At 42.1% G+C, this 12187-nt stretch overlaps 1 protein-coding gene across 1 annotated transcript in view; it reads right to left on the bottom strand.

Annotated features, from left to right (window-relative positions):
- Nucleotides 1-12187, bottom strand: part of LOC122615186 (potassium voltage-gated channel subfamily H member 4) — a 51244-nt gene that overhangs the window by 11118 nt on the left and 27939 nt on the right. The window contains exons 5-10 of the mRNA XM_043790129.1: nt 11336-11473; nt 6938-7197; nt 6158-6386; nt 5523-5686; nt 1867-2068; nt 453-632 (exon numbers count right to left, since the gene is read on the bottom strand). Coding sequence (XP_043646064.1) covers nt 453-632; nt 1867-2068; nt 5523-5686; nt 6158-6386; nt 6938-7197; nt 11336-11473 — 1173 coding nt within the window. The remainder of the gene's footprint in view (nt 1-452; nt 633-1866; nt 2069-5522; nt 5687-6157; nt 6387-6937; nt 7198-11335; nt 11474-12187) is intronic.

Consider the following 12187-nt stretch of genomic DNA (forward strand, 5'->3'; position numbering starts at 1 on the left):
ACGTTACATTTGGGCCAAAATTTTTTCGCCATTGATAAAGTGGCCTCATTACTTACATTCTAGTTCCTGTTTATGATTTACAATTTCGCAATTTGGCGCAATTACCCAAATGTAGGGCAATTTTTAGGCTTAAATATGACAACATAATAAGGCTGAGATTGCTATTGATTTTTACACATTGGAAAATAGTTGAACATGATGGGCATAAAACTCCCTAATTACTAAAATGTATCTTTTGTTTTATAATGTTCCTTTACGATTCAATTTTCTAAGTAATTTATGAAAAGAATATGCTCAAACTTAAGCCATAAAAGCAAGAAAGCTTGTTTCTTTATATTTAGGGAATGCCTCCTCTGAATACTTTACAGTTTTGGGACTCAAATAGCTTGAGTGTAGTTTACCCTCTTTGTAGCCATTTTGCCATTTTGCAAGTCAAACATTATGGTACCCACCGCCAATGAGCATCATGATGATGGTGAAGACCTTTTCGGCCGTGGTGTTCGCCGAAACGTTGCCAAATCCCACGGAAGTGAGACTGGTGAAGGTGAAGTACAAGGCCGTGGAATACGTTTCCGCCGTGGTCAAAATGGCGACGGAAGCGTTTTTCCTTTCCGCCAAAAGCTGCAGCCAACCTGTGAAGAATACTTGAGGCATTTAATACGATGGGGAAGACAGAGAAGAGGAAACAGAGAAGAAAACTGGTTTAGTAGGGCGTTTAATTACAATTTGCAGGCCAAACAAATTGGGCTTATCAAATTGACAATGACCAGGCCTAACTTTCCGACTTCCAGTTTGTCAGTCTGTCAGTTGGTCTGAGTTCACCGTTCTGAGTTCTCTGTTCTGAGCTCGTGTCAAATTCCGGCAAAACAGTTTTGCAAGGACCGGAAAACGCAGGCGAAACTTTTCGTGTCAGTCGGGGTTGGGTTGAAGGATTTTTCCACCCACTGATTAAGTGCTAGAAAATATCATGACGAGAACTTTTCCCCATGGCAATATGTGTATGCGCCACTGATGAGATGATTTGATTCGATTTGATGCACTGTGCGCTAATCCGTATCTAAACTTTAAACCTCGACTAACACAATATTCATCTACCACACGTGTAGTGTGTGTTTGAGGTGGTCTGGGTGGTTTGGGTGTTTTGGGTGGTTTGGCTGTTTTGGGTGGTGTGGGGGGTTTGGGTGGTTGGTTCGTTTGGTTTTCGGTGGCCCAGGCGGTGTGCCTTGGCAGACTGCGGCCCAAGGGAGCCGGAAAATTCAGTTGGCGTTCAACGACGAGCCGCCCTTTACTGTTGACTAACCAACTAACGAAATTACCTTTGGTACACACTCTCACATCTCGATCCACTGCACACAGTTGTGGTCGAAATAATAGCTGCAGCTATACAGCTGACTTCACTTAATATATCACTAAATAGCAACAAAGGTATTAGCTGCCAACTATAAAAACTTGAAGTTTTAAAAACCATTACTTCTTTAGCGTTTTAATAAACTCAAATGATGTGTTTATATGCCACTTGCGCTTTAGTGCGACAAACAAATTTCTGAATAAGTGCTCATATAATTTGCTGATAACAGAACACGCGACAGTCGTAAACATGTTGCTTCGAAGTAGATGTCGTTTATGTTTTTAGAGTCTATAGTTTGATGCTAAAAAGTTGTGCATAAACTTTAATCGAATAAAACTAGATTATGAACAGTTTAAACACTATGAAACAATACAAGACATTAAGAAAGGAAGAGTAATTGAGATGTTGCCAGATGCGTGTATAAAATGTTTCCCTTGCACAAATTGGACATATCACTTGGACGCCACTGTAGCAGTAACTGTAACTTGGCAGGACCTTCGACAGAGGAACGCACTCACCGATGTTGCTCTCGGGGAACCACTCGTACTCCTTGACCGCTATCACATACCAGATGCAGGCCAGCCAGTGGGCGGCCAGCGTGAAGGAGAACATCAGCAATGTCAGTATCATGGCCGTGTGCTGCGAGTATCGATCAATTTTTTGCAGCAGTCGAGCGAGCCGCAGCAGCCGCGTCAATTTCACAAGATGGATGTGCGATTCCTGCGTGGGAAAAAAAAGAAAGAAAGTGCATAAAAAAATGTTACACATAGCCAAACGACCCACTTCAAGGTTGTTAAAATGTAGGCGCACGGTGACGAGCTGCCACGCCTCTTTCGCGTTCCGAACTGTCCATTAGTTTGGTTCGCATTTTCCCCGCCAGCTGAGCTTCATGTTTCAGTTTTTTGCCCCGTTTGTGTTGCCTACTTTTCAGGGCATTTAGATGGACGCACTTGGTGCCCACTTTTCTTTCCGGCCATCTCAATTTTGGTTATATTCATTTGACCCGCCAAGGGTCCGCACTAAAAAAGAATCACAAAATTGTCAACTTCCCCGAGCCCGCATGGTTTGCGTGGGAAAAGGGACGAACTCTGGGGAAAGGATGTCATCAAAAAATGGAAAGATGAAGTGGCTGATAAATGGGAGGTGGTTTCTAATATAAGTCTAATGCAAACATAAACAAGCTTATCGAAGGGCCTGACCCGAGCGTAAAACTTCAGTAAATTGAAGGCTAATGCCGTCGTTTAAGCTTAGATGAAAATTTTTATTTCCCATTCGTGATTGCCGCTGACGAAGCGCCATCTTAAGACTACGAGTACACGGGAAAAATTTAAAAATGCGGAAATCACAATTCTTGCCATTAAAGCCAAGAAATTGTATTTTAAGCTTAACCATTTTCGAACAGTCTTTAATGCAACCAAAAAATGTTCCTTTTTTTCACTTTCTTTGGAGATCTGAAAATGCAATATGCGATACAAGGGAAAAGAGAAAAGGTAATGGAAACGTAACAAAGTGTTGGCAGACGAGATGGGCTAAGATTTACAAACAGTTGAGTTGGGCATTTAGGTATAGTGTCAATAGACGGACAGCTACACCTTGCTTTCTCTCTTTCACTTGCAGTCTGCACGCACACTCGCACAGACAGTGCGTATCGAAACTGTAAAGCTGTCAGCTCAAATTCTCTAATCTTCATGCTTTTTCTACTTAAATGTATCTGTAGTGTTTACAAATAAATCAAGGTGCTTTAAAAGCAATTCTTATACCTTTTTTTATATTTTATCACAAAAGTTTTTCAACAGTTTGTTTTGAACCTTAGTAACATTAGTTATTAGACTACTAATGTAAATTTTAAATTTATATTTTTTTATATTTATATGCTTTGTAATTATACTTTTAGTTGGCACTGTAAAAGTGCGTGGGCTTGCTGCCTGCGTGAAGGACAAAGCGAAACAACGACATCTGGGCGAATTGTAATTCACGTTGCAATTTGTGCTGCGCTTTCACTTTCACTCTAAGCTTTCCACCCCCTGATTTTCCACCCACTTCCTCCGATTTCCGCTCCCCCTCCCCCTTCGGCAGTGTCTCTCACTGTTTGCTAAAGTTTTCCGCCTGCTCACGCTGCCATTGTTTACTTTTCACTTTGTGTGAGCTGGAAAAGCGACAACATCTGCACAGCAGCAGCATCTTGGCGCCAGTAGAGAAAACTTCATCATTCAACTGGCTCGAATTTTTTCCCAGTGACTGACTGCCTTTTTGGGGTCTCGCAGATAATTAAAACTTTGGCCCAAACTAAATATGCAAAAGTTTCAAGTGCATTAGCTCAAATTGTATGCAAAGCGAGCAAGTATAAAATAAATACCAGAGTGTATAAAAATGTAAAAGTTTAAGCCCCAAATACATTCATAAATGACTTCTGACCAACTTTTGCCTCGCATCGAGAGTGTCACAAATTTTTACAATTAGAGTACATTAAAGTTTTATCGAAACTTTTTGTGTTTTTGTGTCAGCAGCTTAGCACTCGCCGCTGTTTCTCCCAAAGAGAAGTAAACTTTTCCGTGGCTAAATTTCCGGGAGCGGAAGTCACTGAAAGTGGTAGCAAGGGGGAGGCGGGGGAGGGGGAGGGAAAAGCTGGGCCAAAGCCGCTTGTATTTGATCAGTGTATCCAGCGGAAGTTGGAAAAGAAACAGCTAAGAGAAACCGCAACATGATGACGGAGCGGTAAAAGAAAATCAATGAACATGAGTTCGAACGAAATTAAGCTCAAATGATAATTCAACAGGGAAAAGTGCGTACAGGAAAACGAAAAGAAAGATATATTATACCTTATTTGAAGTTTTATTCAACTGCTTTTAATAATTACTTAATGTGTGGGGAAGAAACTGAAATTAAGTAGGATGGTTTATAGATAGGAAAACTTATAGCTTTACAAACGAAACATACATTTGTTGTTTCTTTTGAAATATCTAAATAAATAAGTTTGGCATATAATTTTAAGGACAACAGCATTACCTACACATTTAATGCACAGATTGTCAACTTGCTTAATTCCAAGTGGTGTCTTTCTGAAGCGCTACTGTAATGGCATTTGTTAGGATATCCTTGGATATCCTTGGCCTGTCAATAAAGCCAACGACAGCGTTCTCCACTTGGAGCAATCAGTGCGCTGACCACTTCACAGGAGGAGGTGGAGGAGGAGGAGGAGGAGGTGGAGAACGTGGAGGTGGTTGGCTGAAGAGTCCGACGAGCCAAGAGAAAGCTGAATAACACAAGTCCGCTGGAGGACTGCTCCATTGTCCTGCGATGACCGCTCGAGGGTTTCACTCCACGGAAGCGGCGAACGGTGGCCAATGTCATCATAACTGCAGCTAAGGCTTTAAGCCGCTTTCCGCGGCACACTTTTCCTTTTTTTTTGGTACTAGTATTTAAAAATAAGAGCTCTATTTTTGCTGCACATTTGGGTCATGGCTCTGTCGCTGGCCGACTACTTAGCGCGTAATTAAAACGCGGAGCAGCCAAAACATTCAGCCGCGGCTGCTTTTGGCCAATGTAATCGGCTTAATGAGCGTCAACTGCTCTCCAAAGGGGTCAAGTGCTGAGACGGCCCTTTATACCAAAAAGCTGTCTAAATGCATAGTGCATTTGAAATTTTTGCTAGTAATGCGAAGTAGAGATTTAAGCTCATATAGTTATATGATACTAGGGATTATGAAACTAGTTGGTTGATAGCGAATGGTTTTAATCGAATTAGCAACTATCTTACCAACTCCTTTTCATACCAATGCTTAAATGTTAGACTGCACACATTGCAGACCCTAAATCGTTAAACAAAGCTAACTCAATTTAACATTTTCCAACCCAACTGCACATTTGTGTATAATCCGATTAGGTGGCCCAGTGCAAAAACTGTGAGCTTTGAGTATGCATAATGCATGTGGGCAAAATAGTTTTATGCAAATCTCTTAAGGCCATTTACCACTTGAAATTTGGGGCCATAAATTATTAATGCCAAACCTTGGGGCAAATTGGCCCAAACAATTTGTTGGCCAACTTCAACCGAAATAGTGTGGCATTGGAACTATGTAAGCATCAAAGATAATACAATACCACGCCCCTCTTCATGCAAATCTGGGCTTAAAAATTCATGGCTTGTAGGCCAAATTTAGTGGCGACTACTCACCTCGCCGTCGTACAAATCGGAGGCGTACAGGTGATCAAAGGGCAGCGCGGCCAGCAGGTCCAGGGCGAACCATCCTCGCAGGTAATTGATGGCAATCTGCTTCGAATTGGAGACGACCTCGCCCTTGCGCGACACGAAGGTGGTGCGGAAGTTTAGCACAATGTCTGCAATAAAACGGCAATAAAGGTGTGTGCGTTGAAACAATGTTTACAATTCCCGCAACGAGACAAATTCAATTCCCCATCATGCCCAACATCCCCATCTTCCTCTAGAGGAGCATGAGGACTATGGTGATTGCGCCACAGGTGGCCCATAAAAAGGACACCCATTGATGTTCGTTTGGTGGAATGGGAAGCGATGATGACTGGCCACTAGAGGTGCTTCAAAGGCTTCAATAACTGATTTATTTTGGCAATATCTTTATTGTATAGCTCGAAATTTACTCTAATATATTTAAGCTAAATGTGAGCCAAATATTTTTAAAATGACTTTGTTACATTCAACAATAGCTCCTTTATCGCATGAGTAATATACCATGTACTTTTATCCCAGCACGAAATAAATAAATACTTTTCCATGCCTTCCACTTCCACTGCCACATCCACTTCCACTTCGAGTCCATCCAATCCACTCACCTACAATGAAGAGCGCCTCCACAATCACATCCGATACCTTTGTCTGCCGATCCGCTTTGGCGAAGGCGGCATTGTAGGGCACCATGAGGGCCACGTAGAAGGTGGCCACCAGTATCACCCAGTCCCAAATGCCCTTGAACACCCCGTAATGGGGCAGAATCAGGCGTGACTTTTTTATCGACTGCGTTTTGTACTCCGGAAACGGCGCCTCCGTTGAATGCATAAAGTTCTGCAAAATAGATTGTGGGCAATGGCATCAAATGAAATCCGACACAAAACACGGAAAGTGAATTAAATTAATTGAACTCTTAAAACGATTAGTTGCCAACCGTTTTTTAATCACATCATGAGGTTTTCGCAACAAGCTAAATATCGTTTCCCATACAAAGAGGAAGCTTTTTTTTTCTCCGAGCAACCACTTTGAAATTGAGTTTGTTTTTTCTTGCGATACATTTAATCAAACTTAATACGTTTTTCTTCAAAATTAAACAACATTGCGGCTTAAATTTTATTTAACTCTTTAGATAAACTAAATATTATTCAATATTTCTCTTTTATTTAAGGCCCTAAACTATTTTGCATAACAAAGACTCAAAATTTTTAAGCGTGTTTATGGTAAAATTGCCGAAGTAAACACTAAATTGAGTTTGACGTGGGACATTGATAACTACATAGTGGCTGCTGCTGATGGTCAGTCTTTGTTCCACCCTACTCATCGAGTAGGTGACCCAGCTCAACTTCCGCACATGGTTCACCATGATCCTCCAGGGTTATACTCACATTGCCCAGTTTCAACTTGGTCTTCACGCCACCCTTTTCCGGCTTGTAGTGCCCGGATAGCTGGTAGAGCACCGCTCGACTGCGCCGGCGACCCATGTTGCAGCCGGCGGGAACGTCCAGGTTGTTGCCCTCACCCGCCTCCGCGTCCCCATCGCTGGCCGCCGGTCCGCCCAGACCGGGCAGTCCGCCCAGGCCGAGCATGCCGGCATTGGAGCCGGCCCGGAACCGGGCGCCCAGAAGGGCAGCTGTAAGGGCAAAAACTTACAGAGTCGCAAACAAAAATCGAGCAACGCAAACAAAACCAGGCAGTGGCATAGGGATAATCAAGGATAGGCGGTGGCATAGGATAATCAAGGATGGGCAGTGGCATAAGGATATAATAAAGGATGGGCAGTGGCATAAGGATAATAAAGAATGGGCAATGGCATAAGGACATCAAAGGATGGGTTTTCGGCGGTTCGTAATTACAGTGATTTAATAGAAAGAGCACAAAGAGAAAAGAACACATAGAATTTGACACATAAGACGTTATGAATTAATTGGCATGGTTATTTATTTCAATTGGTGTTTTGCACTACTCCTTAGTTAAATCGCATTGCGTTTGATTTAAAACACACACACATTTTTAAAGCGTCACAAACCTGCAGGTGTGTACGTGTAAATGCACTCCCTCAAGAATTTACCTCTGCTCGAAAAGATTTTCCAGCATTTTCTCGACATTCCGACAAGTTAAATACAGCTTTTCCGCTCCCCCATTTAAATTTATTATTTTTGCTGACTTTCATTTGAGCAGCTTAGTGGGGAAAAGATGAAAACTCAACTCTTACAGATGCTGTTAGCTCTTGTGCATTAAGAAAACAAACGCAGGCTTTGCTTTATGGTTGTTTGGCTCAGTTTTGTGTGAAAAACTCTTAAATTGCAATAACATGTGCTTAAGTCTTTTTTGTAAGCATGCTAAAATTTGAACTACTTCTCACCTTTGGCGATACTGAGCAGCCAGCACTGACAAACAATTGATAATCTGGCTCAGTGGCCGACAAATATTGGCCAACTGCGGGTCAGGCCAACAAATCAGGCGAATAAACATCATATTTCACAGCCGAGCAAACAAAGCTCGAAGAAAATAAGCTCGGAGTTGCGTATACTTGGCACCGCAGAGAGCCCATTAAATTGAACTTAATTCTATTTGAGTGTGGCGGTCTAAAAAAAAGGACATGCTATAAATAACAATTAGCTGGATGGTGAAAAATGGACCCAACACGAATTTGATACGTTTCGCAACCCAAACGTGTACTAATTATGCACAAAAACAGCAAAGAAAATTATGCAAATAGCCGCCAAGAAAGTTGCCATTTTTCCCCGCTCATTTGTCTGTTTTTTCCGGTTTTTCCTGTTTTTCATTCCGTTTATTTTGCTATCTATGCTATATACCGAGCATGAACCATTTTTGACCAAAATATGATTCCAATGTTAAGACCCGGCGCCCACATAAAATCCAGTTTGACTCCGTTGCTGTCATATCAAAATGCCAATTAAGTCGGGACGGTCACCTCACGGATACATACATATACACACACTTTTCATCCGTAACCGAGCAACAGCCGTTGAATACAAAAACAAAAAACAAAAAAAAAAGGTCTGGGAAAATATTAAAGATACAAAAAATACCTCATGCGTACACAAATATTTTTCCTGGCTGCTGGCAGTGAAATACTTTAACGAAATATGCACAACTCTTTGGCAGCCGGAGGGGAAAATTCGTTGACAGGCCTAATGACGTGTGAAACGATGGTCATTATCGCATAACTGTCACAATGCGATAACGATTATGATCTGATCACAATTCCATTTTAAATCCGGTTCATCAAAATGCGCTTTATCACAAAATTTGGGAAAATTGCTCGCCTAATTAGTTGTCTTCACAGTTCTCACAATTGCGCCAACAACCCACATTTTCCCTTGTCACGGCATTCATTTTCCATTGACGGAGATCGTCACTCAAGTTTTCCGGCCTGCTTGATTCCAGCTTGGAAATTGGTTTTGCCAAGGTTGGTTGCCTCGGACCTAATTTCATTTACATAAATTAACAAAAATTGAATCAGGCTCGGCCGCTGCTTTGGTTTGAGTGTAGATTAATTCGATATAAACTGCATTACATTCAACTGTTCTGGCCATATTTGCTTGGCTGCCACTCAATGAGCAAGTTAATGGAATTCATTACCGAATGTTTGGCCGTCGTGTAAATCTCTGTCTATCTAACACAATTACATGTGGTAGGTCCTCGCAGCAGGGCGATAAGTGCGTGTTGCAAGTGCAATAGGTGTTTGTGGCACGCACTGCAATCCAAGTGCGAAACATGCAACATCTGTCAAGCATTTGGTGTGAATTGCAATACCCTGTTGGCGGTATTCACGTTGGGCATATGGAATGGAAGTAGTATTATGCCAGTTTGCTCCTATTAAAAGTACTATCCATATCAATAGTTGAAGTACTAAATAATGTAAAGCTTCAATGCCAGGTAGTCGTCCATGCAGAAGGAGCAGAAGGTCCTGCCGGCCGCCTGACAAACTCGAGTTTGCAGTGCAGCAAATCCTCTTGGGATTCTCCTGGTCGAACTTCAAGTGGCTTCTGCTCGGTTTGCATGGCCCGTAAATCTGCTGGCCAGAAGACAGGCAAACAGACGGCACCAACAACAGCTGAACAGATGAATAACGATGGTAATAAAGCTGCAGGCCAAAAGGTCACCGGGCGGTGGCTGTTTTTTATCCCTGCATTAGCAGAATTTCACGGCGACACATGCGATTCCCCAGTACCAAGTACCGAGTTCCGAGTTCCCAGTTCCGAGTGGCCAAAGTGCTCGGAATAAGTTGTGATGCTGTCAGAACTGTTCGAGTGGTGCATCAATATTTCAGCATCTGGCATCTGGATCCTTTTGGGGATTCAGCCAGCCAGTCAGCCAGTCAGCACACGTGTGCCGGTGTGTCCAACTTTTTTGTCTGATTAATCCGGTAAATTAGACAGAGGGCATATTTGATGCCGCTCAGCTGGAAGAGCAAAAGAAGTCGAAAGAACAAAAGAAAACAAGCACATTTGCTGCGGGTTAATTAACGTAAATGCGTTGATAGAACTCCAGAGGAAAGCTTAACCTCCTTCAACTTATTCTTAGCCAAAGTGCAAATTTCAAAATGCGACTCATTGCAAATATTAGCATTACGAATTCATATGGTTTTCAGCACACTTACGGCCGCTCATCGACCAGATTATAGCCACAAATCAGGGACGACACCGAGAAACGAAAACTGCGCATGAAAGACGAGATTTAAATTAACGCTGAAATATGGTATGGCATACATTCAGTTGTCAGGGACACGCGCTGGCGCAAAAGGGGGAAACGGATGAAAAGTCGGCAAAGGACTCAAAGGAGCGACCGCAGCCAGCCGGAGTACCTTCCTTCCTTCCTTACCGCCTTCCTGCCCAGCTTCTTCTTGGCCAGCAAGCCAACGCTAACCAAAAACTCTCTCTTTCTCTGTGCCAGCAGCAAGCGAAACCAAAAGTTCCGCAAAACTTTATAGGAATATTTCTGGCCGAGAGTTGAGGTGACATGCTGACATGGCTCGAATAAAGGTAGCACTCGCATTCACACGCTTTTTATGGCTCCTGACTGAGGAATACTCTGCCCGGAGATTTATTGCTTTATTGCCGCAGCTTAATTCCAAATTCCCGTATTTGCTGAACAGCAAAATTTAATGTATTTAAGCAACTTACTGCATATATACTTTTGTAAAAGGTCGAGAAAGTTCATGTTTGTAGGTATGCTGATTTAGTTTTTGAACTAGGAGTTACACAATAACTTAAGGATCTGGAAATGATACTACTACAAGGCCGTATTATTTATTATTATATATATTTAATATTATATTTATTATTATTATTTATATTTATTATTAATATTTATTTATATATTTATTAGATTTAAAGTTTACATATGTATGTTTAGCTATTCAAGCTATCGAATACTAGATATGTTCCTAAATGCAATTCTTCCTAATTGCAGAGTATATCCTCTGACATTTATCCGCAAATTTGGTCACAATATTTCAGACTTCTCCTGGCAGCGAAAACTAAGCGATTTGTGATATTTGGCCATATCTTCTTTTCTGAGGGAATGCATCAGTGTCAGTGTGTTCGAGCTTATGAGTTCGTGCTTATTAATTTATTATTTGGGAATTGAGTGTCTACGTGGCTGTGTGTGTGTGTGTGTGTATGTGTGTTAGTGGGTGTGTGTAGTGTAAGTGTGTGTTAGTGGGTGTTAGTGTGTGGCTTTTGTGCACGCTTGGATTTTCGACAGTTGGTGTTTAGCTAGTGCATTATTCATACCAGTTGCTTGCAGATACTTACCGCTATCACATTCCTCGTTCACATTCATCTCGAGCATTTTGGTGTGCGTGATGTCCTTGTGGGATGCCAAAAAGAGCACCACATCCCGCTTCTCGTTCTTGATGGGCACGATGTCGAACAAACACCAGAAGGGGGCACCTGCAATGAGTTTTTGCTTTAATCATCGCCAGCCAAGTTGATTTTCACCGAATCGCGCGTATCGCGTATCGCGTATACGCCACGTGGCCTGCGGTCGCTTGGCACAATATTTGGCCTTGCAGTGTGCAGTGTGCTGTGTGCCGGCAGTGACTTTCATTTGCGGCTGCATAATTGAAGGATTTGCCAATGGAAAACGAGCCGAACATCGGTTGGCAGCACAAGGACCGCAAATAAAAACGGATAAGTCCAATCGCGAGTGGGCCAAATTTGTAATTAGCTGTTAAACGCTTTAAAAACGCCAGCAATTTATGTGGCTTGAAATTGATAAATAAATTGCATGGCAATTCAATTAGACCGCAATTATTGTCCTGGCCTGCATTTTAATTATCTCCGGCTAATTAAGCCACCAGCCCGAGGTCAACTAGATCCAGTTCGCCCTTAGTCCGTCGCAGCCAATGCATAATTAATAAAACATAGCCCCGCCACACACGACCAAAGAATGCCGAGGGGCAGCAAAAGGGGTGCGGTACACTGCCACAAAATAATCGTGTCTAACCAACAATGAAAAATTACCAACTGGAGTTTTATGGCTTGACTAAACATGCACATGTAAATTATATTACACATATTAAATATTTTTAAATCAGCTCCGTTGTTTCTGTATCTATGCGCAGTATTTCTTCGAGTGTAAGCTTGCAATTGGTTAAAAGTTTT

This window comes from Drosophila teissieri, chromosome 2R, assembly GCF_016746235.2.
Source record: "Drosophila teissieri strain GT53w chromosome 2R, Prin_Dtei_1.1, whole genome shotgun sequence".
Taxonomy (NCBI): Eukaryota; Metazoa; Arthropoda; class Insecta; order Diptera; family Drosophilidae; genus Drosophila; species Drosophila teissieri.